The sequence below is a fragment of the Mus musculus genome, chromosome 15 (genome assembly GCF_000001635.26).
Source record: "Mus musculus strain C57BL/6J chromosome 15, GRCm38.p6 C57BL/6J".
NCBI lineage: Eukaryota > Metazoa > Chordata > Mammalia > Rodentia > Muridae > Mus > Mus musculus.
The window spans coordinates 91,199,446-91,213,325 of record NC_000081.6 but is presented as its reverse complement, the minus strand read 5'-3'; the positions used below and the strand labels follow the sequence as shown (position 1 = coordinate 91,213,325).

At 41.0% G+C, this 13,880-nt stretch overlaps 1 protein-coding gene across 1 annotated transcript in view; it reads right to left on the bottom strand.

Moving 5' to 3' along the window:
• Positions 1-13,880, bottom strand: part of CN725425 (cDNA sequence CN725425) — a 62,643-nt gene extending 48,763 nt beyond the window's left edge. The window contains exon 1 of the mRNA XM_030248865.1: positions 13,728-13,880. Within this exon, the coding sequence (XP_030104725.1) occupies positions 13,728-13,750 (23 nt within the window). The 5' untranslated portion in view covers positions 13,751-13,880. The remainder of the gene's footprint in view (positions 1-13,727) is intronic.

The following is a 13,880-nucleotide window of genomic DNA, read 5'->3' as shown; positions in this document are numbered from 1 at the left end:
GTGGGGTACTGTGATATATTGGTACTCATACAACTAGTAAGAGTCATATCTTGCTTTCACTGCAAATTACCAGAAATTTTATACTTTAGTGGTAAAATAAACAGGATATTTTCAAGTTGGAAGACTGTAAAGGGACATGGGAAACATGGAGAGGACAAAATTGAGGTGAACATGATCATAATAATAGTATAGTGTATGAAATTCTCAAAGATTCTAATTCTCAAATTCTAATATTCTTTTTATAAAGCGAAGTTCATCACTTGTACCAAGGAATCTTTGGGTAATCTGGTCAGGAAAAATAAGCAGGGGCAGTGGATCTGAAAAGGCAGAGGGAAAGGTGAAGGCCTCCAATCAACCTGCCTGCTTCCCTGGGAGTAGGAGCCGATGGTACCTGCTGGAGTGGAGGTCTGAGATGACGCAATGAGTTGCAGGACGGAGGGAGGGCAAGGAGAGGTAGCTCTGTGGAATTCACTGGCCATGGGGAAGGTGGGGAGGGCGAGTGCAGCTGGTGTTACGCTGCAGAGCTGAGAATGAGACTTGGGATTTGGTTTAGAGAAGCCCAAGGAGATCTGACGGTCTGTAGTGAGCCTACCTGCTCAGGCTCCAGTTCAGGGTTTGCATGAATTCCTGAGTATGTGAGCATGTGGGTATTTATTCTCGTGCTTTCTCTTGGGCTCTATTCCTTCTACTGGTTTGCCCTGCCTAAACTGATGTGATAATTTTTGTTTTATTTCAATATATATTATTTTGTTATATTAAAATGAAAGTGTGAATGAATGAGTGAATGAATGAATCCCTAGCCCCTGGGGCAAAGGTTAACTAAACTAAAATGTATACACATTTGGGAGGGGAAAAATTCGTTTTCTCCAATGGAATGACACGGAGTACATCACCCACTTCACTTCGAGCCTCATGTTCATGGGTTGCTGACCAACATATAATGGACTCCATAGTGTTTTGTGTGCTTTTATTTCCTTACAGTTTGGTTTGTTTGCTTGTTTTCATTTAGGGTATTGCTTTATTTTGTTTTCTTGGTTTTGGTTTCTTTTTTTTTTCTTTTTGCAAGAGAACTTAAAGTTGGTTGAGTAGGGAGTAGGAAAGGATCTGAAATGCTTTGATAGAGGGATAGAATATAATAAAAAGATATTAAACTAAAAATTGTTTTAAAAAATTGAAAAGTAAAAAAAAAAAAAATAGTGGGACCAAATTTTCAGAAGGAGCTCCCGGGACTAAAGCTTAGCTCGGAATTCACCTAGTTTACATCCTGGAGGAGCACTTGAGCATAAGGAGGAGGGAACCAAGGACCCAGCAAAGGGTAACTCAGAGAAACCAGTGCTAGGGCATCACAAACCTCCTTGGAATATCCCATGGGGCTCTAAGCCTCTTGGGAGAGCTGCAACTGTGTCCTAAAAGGCACAGGACTGCCTACACTACTCACTACTCCCTCCCCCCACCCCCTGCATGTGGGTGACTAGGTTATCTCACCAGATACCCTTTTGAAGAACTAGAATCAATTTGACCCAAATACTCTTTAAAAAGTGACCTTTTATCTCAGAATACATCTTGGCCCCAGTATAAGTTGGGGTTGAAAAATGTGACCTCTAAATGGTAGCTTAAATTCGAACACCATTCAACAACTGAATTTATTTTGCTGGATGAATTAAAAATGGAGTAAAGTCCCTCCATTCAAATCTTTTAGGTCCCAAGGGACCAACTTGATCCAAGTCTCAAATGTCAAATGGATCCCCTATGCAGCCACCCTTGTCTCTTCCCTGGAAACAGAGTATTTATCCACTAAGGAACACTCTATGAATGGGGTAGGGAGCTGCCAGTTTATCATGAGAATCCATCAGTCTGCCTTCTGCTTGAAGCAATAGGAGAACTTGGCTCAACTCAAATACTTATCTCTTTCTCCTTGTGAGATTTAAACCAGATAAAAAACCTGGGCAAATTTTCAAACATCCCTGAAAAGTACGTAGAGGTTCTCCAGCACTTAAGCCAGGCTTTTGACTTGAAGAACAGGCCCTAAAAAGCTCTTAGAAACAAAGGATCTTTGAAGACAACTCGTGGATTCCAGTCCCTCTTGGGGCTTTGGCATTCCTTACAAGTGCCCTGCGTGGGACTTAGGAGAACTAAGATAATGAACCATTTCCTAGTCTGCCTGGTGGAAAACTCAAGACAGCTGGGCTAAGCCCCTCAATCATAGTTTCCTGGCTACCATGCATCAGGGGTACAGGAGGATCAGGCTATAGCTACCTGCATCAGGGGTACAGGAGGATCAGGCTATAGCTACCATGCATCAGGGGTACAGGAGGATCAGGCTATAGCTACCTGCATCAGGGGTACAGGAGGATCAGGCTATAGTTACCTGCATCAGGGGTACAGGAGGATCAGGCTATAGCTACCATGCATCAGGGGTACAGGAGGATCAGGCTATAGCTACCTGCATCAGGGGTACAGGAGGATCAGGCTACAGCTACCTGCATCAGGGGTACAGGAGGATCAGGCTATAGCTACCATGCATCAGGGGTACAGGAGGATCCTACTGCCTTCTTGGGAAGAGTAAAAGAATATCCTACTAAGTTATGATAGTGTAGAAGGCTGGGTATTTCTTAAAGATAAATTTGTTGCCCAGCTAGCTCTAGACAAATTTGCCAGATGTAATCACCTCCATTGACTACAATCAATATTTTTAAAAAAAGGAGGGGGAGGAGGAGGAGAAGGAGGTAGAGGAAATAAAAGCCCAAAGAACAAACACAAGAATAGGAGAGATAATTTCATCTCCTAGATAACCTGCTGACAGAAATAGGCAAATATCACGTCTGCCAGAAATTACCCCATTGGAAACAAGAGTACCAGAAGAAGGGGCAGCTATGGAGGTTTGTCCGTGATGTGGCCAAATGGGACACCTGTGGTTGGACTATCCTCAACCATCTTGACCCTCCAATCAGACAATTTTGTCTCTAGAAACTTGGAGTTTTGCTCACTCCTTTCTAGTGTCCACATAATGCCCTAACCCCCTCCTTGGATGAAACAACCTGATTAAGGGATGGTAAACTGGCTTTTACAGATGTCCCAGAGACTCTCGTTCTTCATGGCTCAGCCTAGCCATCATACCCATTTCCTTACAGGGATGAAAAAGCTAGCCAGTGCGCCAAATGTCTGCCTGATAAGTATTTCTAGTAGAGAAGAACCTGTGCCCAAGTTAAAGGTCAGCTAAAACGCACTGCAGTGTTCTCTCAGGTCCCTTTAAGGACATATCAGGCGTATGGCATCCTGTCAGCCATCAGCATGGGCTTTGGTTATCAGATGATAACTCTCCATGGAATGCCTCCATCTTAGCTTGCCTTGGTCATATTGTTTTATCACAGAAATAGAAAAGTAACTAAGTCAGACACTTCAGAACAGAGGTCCTCATTTAACTAACTAAAAGTGGGCCCTTCCATCTAATCTGCCTTGACCCGGGGCCAATGAGACAAATCATACGGTACCTATCTACAAACACACTCTGTGGCACAGAGCTGCTGTGCACATCTCAGGGCTCTGGCTTCAAAGTCACTGCTGTTAAAGAAGGGCTCAAAATCACTTCCAGGGTCACCGTTGACTCTGTGGACTTCCTATGCAGTCTCTGCCCTGTCAGAAGCTAAGGGAGCATGCCTGCTAGTAGACAGCGAGCTACCTCTCTGTGTTTTCCTCTAGTCCCAGACTCTCTTTCTTGAGAACAAGGGCAGTATATGGGGTACACATATAATGCCTTCTCCCCTTGGGTGTTTTTCTTCCTTTTTAAAAAAATTTTACTTACTTACTTACTTATTTATTTATTTATTTTACTTATTCACTTTACATCCCACTTGTCGCCCCCTTCCTGGTCCCCACTCCCACAATGCTTCCCCTGTCTCTCCCTTGGGCATTTCTACTGTAGCTATAGCACTAGTCAGATATAATCATGAGATCTAATCATAGAGCAAGATATAAATGACAACACTATGTCTGTCTAGCTTCCTCTCTCTGCATGAGCACTGAGATACCCTCACTTTCGCTCCCTCTCACCATTCCCTTGGACACAGACCACTCTCTGCTTATACGTGGAGAAAGGAAAAGAAAAAAACAGCTTTTCAGGGTTGGGCACATAGACCCCTGATCAAAACAAAGGGCGCTAAGAACTGCCCTAGATTGTATGTACTATGATTACAGCTAAGTGCCTGATCCCAGGGCCCCCAAATCGTTTTTGACTGAATGGAAATATCACACAAAGCTGCTAAAGATTTAAATTGAGGTTGACTTTTTCACAGCTTCATTTCTGAGAGACCTGATTGATTGCTAATCAAACATAGAAAGGGGCACAGATACTCAGCCTGTGATGCCCTCACCATGGACAGGGACAAAGTGACCCATGAAACCCTTTCTTCTTCTCAGTTTCTCTATCTGCTTCTAACACAGCCCAGCACAGATCCATGCTGAATAAACGTCCCTGTCCCTCCCAGTTCTTTAATGAGCCATTGTCCCAGCAGCTTGTACCTAGGATCCAAAGGAAGAGCAAAACAATATCCAGGTGGCATCTTTTGGTGTTTCCAGTTGGAATCCCCTCCAAGAGTGGAGACCATGAAAGTTTTTGCTTCTTTCTGCTTCCCTAATAGTTCAGACCTACACCACTCACTCCTGCTTTATATCTACTTCTGTCTACTGCTATATCCATACTACCTAACTCATGTCTTTTTATTAAGCTGTAGTTATTCTCATGGAATGTTTTCTGAGTGTCCTGTTGCTATGTCATAAGATCAATGCATTTTCTATAACACACTATGAAGGCAATGCCACACTCCCTTGGTGAATTCTTTTGGTATTGAGGCATTACTTTACATACTGTATTATATGGGACTTGCAGTCATGTGCCTTTAACACAATTCAGCCAGAATAGACAACCTTCTCTTTTAATTCCCTCCCAGTCATTCCAGATCCCTACAGACAGGAAATTTATGACATATCTGAGAGAGAATGGTAGCCTTCATTGAAAAGAAAAGCTCCATCTCTACCAATCCAAGAAGTTTGTGGGTCCTGACCTAGTCTTGTCAGGAATCTTAACCTCACTAAGGTTATTTTCAGAGACGGAAAGGACGTGTGGTTCTTGCTAAACCAAACTAACTCTAGAATTGACAATTCAGATCTATTGATCTGCCTCAGATGTGTTCCATGTTTTTTACCACTGATTTATTTAAGTTATCCCGGAAAAAAAATATAGGAAGACTTCATCAGTATCATAGGGATAAAGGTCATGTTGGTCCGGACGGCTCCTCATCTTCCCTCCTGTTCACAATGAGGGGCGACAATGCAGATTGCAGGGTCAGGTCAGTGAGTACAGTTACTCTGGCTGACCTCTCTTAATGCTCACTAGTGAGGGAGGATAAATATCAGGGAAAACGAGAGACCAGAAGACACTGTAACATCACCTTTTGATCTTATGGTAACCATCCATCATTTATTTGATCCACGGACCATGAAATAAAATACTTTATATTTTTCTGCACTCTTGACTTTTGCATAAATTTATACTGGGGGAGTATAAAAAAGTGGCCTCTAGAGGAAAATGTCATTAATAGTATTGTCATTTTGTAGGAGATAGGGCACTTGTCAATTTGTCAGCTAGTGTGCTTTCACTTGTAGGCACATGCTGGTTGTGAGTACAGAGTTTCAAGCAGCTGGCCACCTTTAAGTCTATCAGGGGAGCATTTCAAGTTAAGATACTTATAAAGGCAGATGCATCAGTCACCAGGATTCTCCATGGCCATGGTGCTTATTACCAAACTCATGACATTGTAAATTTAAACTATCAGATGGTGGCTCTTCAAAATAAAATCTTCCCTCTCTTAGAGCACTATGAGGTGGGAAAAGAACTTTTCTGCACAGCACAGCAGGTTTAAGACTCATATGAACAAATTTGCACATGATAGACAAATGTTCTGGATTCAGCCTTACATTATTGGACGCAATAATGAGTCTGAAATAAGTTAGTAAATGCATTAATATCACGATGTCTCATGATGTGAGGAACGACAACGAGTAAAAGGGAGCCGTAAGTAAGAGAAGCAAATGTTAGAAGACCAAGGATACTTGAGCAGACAAAGGTTTGTACACTGTAAGACTTTGTCCTAAGGTGAGATGGTTAGATATTTCTAGAATGGGAACGATAAAGAAGAAGCTCAGAAGCTTAAGAGGGTCACAAAAGTTCTGAGTAGGTTATATAAAGTAAAAGATGAGACTTTGATATGGTATGCACAATGATAAAAAGGTTATCAAAATCTCTAAGGCCACAGTGCAATCCTTTTTAAAAATCAATGGTGTTCTCTTAAGTTATTGCTCTGTTCTTCATAGACTCTAGAACTGGCTTTTAAAAGAAAGTGTGTGTGTTCAGCGTAATGAGGACAGCTGAGTCTTAACAACATCTAGATTTGTTTTAAAGATTGATTTTTGCCCAAGTTTCATCTAAATACTGTACCAAAGTTCAGTGTTGCTTCTCGCCTTTAGACGCTCACAAAGCACCTTCTGCTATCATAAAAGCTAGTCTTTGAGGAAGGCTTTCACACCACATCCAACTGCACTGCGTCTGTTCCAATGTCCAAAGTGCATAGTGCCTTCAGAAACAAGGGCTTACCTTCCGCCTGAGAGGCAACCACAAACAAGAGCAATGTCCTATAATGTTTGAGGAGTCCCTTGAGCTCTCCTGACCAACAACTGGTTTGGGGGGACTTTCCTAGCTCTTGGAAGGAGCACTGTCAGCCCAGATGGAAATTTTTCATTTATACTCTATATGCACATGCATACATAGACTCATATGTATTTTGTATAACTTTAGGTATCTAATGATTCCTTTCAGACATCCTTACTGCTATTTTACCTCCCTCCTCCTCCTTTCTATCTACCCCTCTCTAATTAAATCCCATTCTATTGTTCTCATTCTCCCCTTCACACTACCCACACCCTGCTATTTTCCTTCTCCATTGCTCCCCCCACCTCACTGTCCCCTCCTACTTTCCTGGTTTCTATGGTTACTCCAGGTTACACTCACATCTGAAGTCTGGAGCTACGAACCTGAGATGAAAGAGAACATGAGACATTTCACACTTGGCGTCTGGTTTATTTCACATTATACTATCCTTCCTAAGGCATTTCATTGACCTGAAATTTCATGCAAGAAAATTGTCTACAGTTTTATTATCCCTTCATTGGTATTTGTGTGTATGTGTGTGTGTGTGTACCTTTGATATGTATGTATATATATATATATATATATATATATATATATATATATATATATTTACACACACACATATATATAAATATATATTTTTAAAGAAGCCATGATTTTGAAAAAGCAAGAGCAAGGATGTATGGGAATGGTTGGAGACACTAAAGTAATGTAATTATCATTACTTTCAAGTATAAAAATCATTTTTTGCAAGGGTAAATGTACCAGACTAAAGGTAACCAACCTTCTAGGTATTTATTAACCATACTTGAAAGCATATGCCTATGTGGAGACAAGGACAGAACAATAGTCAATATTTTGGGCCTTACCTTCCAAGGTCAGCCAAGGCCCCAGGGGACAACAGGACCTCTTTCTAAGAGCGCCACTATTCTAGTTCATTGCCTGCCCCCTTTATCAGTGAGGTGGTCGAGACCCAGAGGTTGAACTCTAACCAGTGTACATTCTACAGTGGAGAGTCAGAACACGGTCCCTATTTCATTCAAAGGAAGCAGAATGGCCAGAAAGACCCTGACTCATCCTAGCATATAACACAACAGTTTTTTTAAGACTAAAGGAGCCAAGGGCTTTCCATATTATAGCTGATACTTGTGGACCAGACCCTCAGCTGACCTTGACAGTAAAAATGACTGATGAACTTTACCATGCATGGTTTTACAGATTAAAAGGGAACTCTAGCTGATGGCTAACGTAACTGGCACATTCGTTTAGCAGACCAAGAAACCCTATTAGAGCCAAGACCTTATGGGATGTTACTTATTTCTCCATAAGGATTTTCTTCTTCATAAGGAAATACTTCCTAGATGCAGCACATTAGAACCTTGGCTCAATTTCAACACAGAAGTTCTGATGACACACAAACCCAAGACAGAGAGAGGCCCTCTACTATTCTAAACCGAAAATCTAACGATAGCTAAATCTTTTTGTTTCCTGCTCCCTCTCTAGAACCTAGCTGAGAGGGATCACACGTTGTGATTCTAGTCACTCCATCTGTAATCCACCTTCCTCGGAGATTACAGTGGAGATTCTCAGAGGAGTTCAGGACATTTGTCACGTCAGCAGGTCGAGCTATCTCTTTTTACAAAGGGACATTCTCAGAGCAGAGGCTTTATAAGTCAGTCGATCGATCTCTCAGGCCTGTGAACTTTGTCCATGAAACAATCCTCAAGATGGGGGGCTACTTCCAGTGAGGTCTCCTGGGCAGAAATACAGCCAAAGCCTAGGGTAGACGGGGGCCGGGTTTGGATTTCACCAAGTGCCTCTTGTGATGGGCAGACAGAACTCTTACTGACAAGGGAAATCTTACCCTCATGGATCAATGCCTTTCCCTCACATGAATGCCTCAGTTCCAAGACTCTGTATCTAAGTTCATATAGACAATATTCTTTCCCACAGAATGTCCTCTACAACCTGGCTCTATGCATGAAGAGAAAAGTGGCATATCCTGTCCCAAGTCATATAGCCTATGATTTCCTCAAAGTATATTATGACTTCTGCCATCTAAATTTGAAGAGTGTATATAGTCATACTAGAACTATGAAAAAGCAGTATAAATTTTTCTAGCATAATCCTAGCTTGTATCACTTTGAGAACCTACCCAGCAACAAGCCAACCTATATACTAGGGATACTGTAATATAACACAAGGCATTGCTGTGGCTGGACTACTTGTGAATTTGGTTCTTCTCTAATAGAAAACTTCTACTTTGCTGTCTCTCAAGCTCACTATCAAAAACACAAAACAAAACCCATACATCCACCTAAAGTATTTAAATATAGTTTTAAGCCCAAATACTTATATAACAGTTTTGTTTTGTCATCTCCATCTACCTGTCTTGTGAATGGCCAAACCTTCTCTGCTAATCTAGTCTATGTTCCACTCTTTTTCATTCCACTTGCTTTTTTAGCATAAATGTGAGTCCCCACTCTTAAACATTCTCAATAGTAATACTTCTTTCTCCCTCAGTAAACAGTAAAACCTCAGAGAGTGACTAGATTTCTCTGCTAATCTAGTCTATGTTCCACTCTTTTTCATTCTACTTGCTTTTTTAGCATAAATGTGAGTCCCCACTCTTAAACATTCTCAATAGTAATACTTCTTTCTCCCTCAGTAAACAGTAAAACCTCAGAGAGTGACTAGATTTCAGTCACCCTGTGCTTGAGGGTGTGGTATAGGATGCGTTCCACATCCACAGTGCTGTAGTGACTAGATCGTATGTCCTCAGTCTCTCAGTAGTACTCTGGCGTCTAAAAACTGTTTGCATCTTTGTATCTTCCTTTTCTGCTACTGCCTCCATGGCTAATTGTGAAATCAGTCACTGATTAACAAAGAAAAGTTATTCTTTTCCAAGTTAAACAATGCTCCTGCCTTGTTTCTCACATTGGAAGGTCAGTCTAACTATGACAATCCAGGGTCTTAGAGGTTTTTCAATCATGGAGGTAAATAGTAAGAGTTACAGGTCAATACTTAATTTTGTCAGGAAAACACTAAGGGTAATGAGCATTTTAATACCCCCAAATTTAAACAAACAAACAAACAAAACATTATTTCAGAAGGTTCAAAAGCCCATTATTTTGAAAAGTTGGCATTGGCGTGAACTATCAAGTTTCAACTATAGGACTCTGGAACTACAGTCAAATACACATGAGTTTGGAGTGGCTTAATCAGTTTACATTTAAGGCTATTGCATTTGAATTGAAATATTACAGCTAGTAAAGCCACCACATACATCCAACAAGATAACCAATTTAAGGGGAAGGGCTTATTTCTACAGCTACCAGCTCTTTTCTTCATGAAAGGCATTTTTGTGTGGGACTGATAGACTCCCTAATACAAAGAGCTCTTAAAAATCAAATCTCAAGTTTGTTTTTAATGAGAGAAGTTGTGAAGACTTTTCAGCTACAAGACTATAATGATGTCCCATCAAGCGATTCTGCAGTAAAACTTATTCTATTATTTCTGTGTGTAAGAACATTGCTCCCAATGAGGAGGGCATGCTATAAGACGATCTCTACCAAAAAATAAACTTTCCCTGCTTCACTCATGTAACAACAAAATGTATGCAGCCCCTTGTGAAAACGTCTTCATGCAGATTCAACTACTATTTCCGAACAATTCCTGTCAAGTTTTTTGTTTTAATACAGAACCTCCCCTCCTAACCCATTTCTTTCTGAAAGCCTTCCTAAGAACTATGTCTTCACTCTCATCATCTATTCATCTTCTCAACTTTTGCGGCTTCAGTGGCACTTGTTGTGTGCAGTATTGGGGTCCTTTAAGGCTTAGTAACTTCCACTTTCTTGGCTTTGAATTTCCAATACTATTTATGCAACCTTTCCAGAGTTCATCTTTTGATGCAATGTATCTGACTGAATTGGCACATCCTATCTGGTACTTCCTAGCTCATTTCCTTGAGCAAATGAAGTAATGAGAACTAGGCTTTAGTTCCCCATCTACCTCACAAGGTGTTTAAAGCAACACTTGTTACATGTTCTTGTTAAATTAATTTAGTGTGCTCTGGAGTTGTTCTGAAAGAGAACTCTAATTGATCTCCAATCACTTCTCTAAATGTTAAGTTGCTAATGGCTCTCAAATTTTCCAACTAAAACAAGCCCCTAGTAACCAAGCACCCAAAGACAGTTTGGGAAGGGGATTAAAAAACTCTCCACTGCAGCGGCTTCAATTGGCTGCCAGTGCTCACTGAAAGCACTCTCATGCTGAGGCCCTTTAGAAGATCACAGTACCAAGAGCAGCTAGCCCTGTCCTCCCTTGCCTGCTCTCACAGTAGACACAGGAGATAATCAGGTTTTCATAATCACTATAGGGCTTCACCCTAGAGAGCCCATCTTTCCGGGAAAAGTTTATTTAAAACTGCATATGTTTTTTTTAAAGTTTTTACATTTACTTGTGTTTATGTGAGTGAGTGAGTGTGTGTGTGTGTGTGTGTGTGTGTGTGTGTGTGTGTGTATACACATATGCATGTGTGACCATATAAGCAATTAGACGTCAAAGGACAACTTCAGCAGTCAGTTCTCTCCTTCCTCTGTATGGAGTGCAAGGATAAACTCTGGTCATACAGCGTGACCACATTCACCTTTCCTCACTGAATCATCCTGCAGCCCTGGGGCATCCCAGCGTCTCACCTGTCTTAGAGTTACTCTATAGTGTATAGATGCCAGCTTACATCTAAAGCAAGGCTTTCCTCTTTCTGATCTCTGATCAAAACTAAAGTCCTAAGATACTGTAACCACATTTCTTTATTCTGTGGTTTAGGCCCCTGGTAGCTGATGCCCGAGGTATAGCAGTACTTCATGTTGAGAAAAGCAATCTTAGGCTGTGTTTCTTCTAGGACACTGCTTTTGCAACTTCCAGCAGCAACTAAAACATTAATCTCAAAATCACCAAGAAGTTCATGATTTGACAGGAACACCTACAGTGTTTATGTCTTTAAAATTTCCATGCAATATTTAATATATATTATTTTAGATTATGTATATGTGCACATGAGAGCAGTTGTCTGTAGAATCCACAATACGGTGTTGTATCCCCTGGAGCTGGAGTTACAATCCATTAATATTCACTTTTTAAAAGTCAAATTTGAATACATTACATTACAGTCACTATCAACTATATTCTAGCAAAGTCTGTAAGTGAATTCCTAGTGTTTCTAAAGTGTGCTAATAGAACACTAGCCAGAATTAGCCATTTGCTTTGTTTTACATTTATGTGTTTACTTATTAGTATACACATGTGTAAACATGCACACGACACACTGTTGGGTAGCAGTTTCCTCCAAGATTCAAACACACTATCCGTCCAAGACTGAACTAGACCACTCAGCAGGGATGCTCCTCAAGCAAGAAGGCAAACAACTGAAACAGCCCCAGGAAACCCCTGAAACTAACCAAACTCACAAGGGCCCCTCCCTCCCAGAGTAAACAAGGCAAGTAAAACAGAGCAGGCAAGCTGACTGGAAGAAAATTAGACTAAGTCACTTGGAAAGGACACTCCCCACCTGTGTAGCAGCCTGCAGGGTGTGCAACAGGTTTCCTGTTTTGTAAGCTGTCACCTATGCCTGGGTAGGCTTTGGTGGTACAGCTCTCTTTGAGCTATTTCTGCTCCTGTAAGTAACCCCTTACCCATATTCTTGTAAGAAACGTCAATACATTTTGTTGGTTTACCAAGTTGAACTTTGGTATTATCTGTATTTAGGTCTGTCATGGGCCCTCTATCTGGGGTAAGTAGACATCGGTGTTGTGTTCTGTCTCCCCAGGAAAAATTTTGTCACAAACACACATCCTGTGCGTGAAGATTGGAGAACACCCTTTCCTTGCTCAGTTATCACCTTTTAGTATATGGGTTCCAGGGCTTGGATGACAAACATCTTTGCATGGTGAGTCATCTCAAGGGTTCGTTTTGCTTTTTGAGATGGTATTTTTGGCCTGAAACTGGTGGAAATACTCTCACTATAGCCACTCTATGGGAAATTACAGGCAGGAGTCCCCACACCCATTTAAAAACATGTACATTTCTGAAATACAATGCTAACATATTCAACAGAGGTGTTCCTGTTAAAATTACTAGCCATCTTTCTCCTATAAAATTCCTTAGTGATTTATATTAGTATCCTGATATCCTGGAATCTATTTGTGATATATATCAAATATGTCATATATACACATATATCATATATATTCACATATATATCAACAAATTAATCCTGATAAACATACTTTATCAAGTTAAATTTGCTTTAAATTATTTCCACTGGGGCACATGTAAGATAAACTACAATGAACTGTTATATAAAAATAAATTGTAAGTTTATAATGAATTTTTATGTGATTAATCCTGAATACTGAACATATTATATATCATTTTTATTCAAGGTAAGTTTTCATTGTATTTGTCCTTTTAAATAAAACAAGCTATGAGCTGGGTATGGTTGTACACGCCTGTAAACCCAGCTCTTTAGAAGGGGTTTTCTTTAGTTCCAGGCCACACTGGGCTAAATCGTCTCTAAAGTCAAGCAAAACTAATAATAATATTTCTTTTTTAAATTATAATTTGAAAATATGGTGTATATATATACATATATATGTGCATATATATATACATACATACATACATACATACATACATATATATATATATATATATATATATATATACCAACTGGGACTAGAGCTGTTTTGAAATTCCTACATAGATTGTACCCCATGCCCAGGGGTTCTCACTAGATGAGGATGCCTGAAATGGAGGGAAAGCAGCAGCAACCCCACCACGCCCACTGTGAGGCCTCAGAGAACCCCGTGGAGAGTGGAAATCAGAGTTGGTTTAGGACCCTGGACAGTGCTGAGTTTCCATCTTGGCATTTACCAGGGAAGGCTGTGGCCTTGCCTCGGGCCTGGAATGATGGCGGCACTCCAGGACCACGCCGGATGGATCCCAACCCGAGCGCACACCTTACCGAGAGCCCCCGACCCAGTTCATCTCTCCAGACGCTCCCACGCGGGGCCCTCACAGCTCACAGCTCGCAGCTCGCACACTGAAGGTCACGCAGAGGGACGGCAGGCAGCCCGCGCCTCTCCCGGCAGGCACCGCGGGAGTGAGAGTGCCTTCC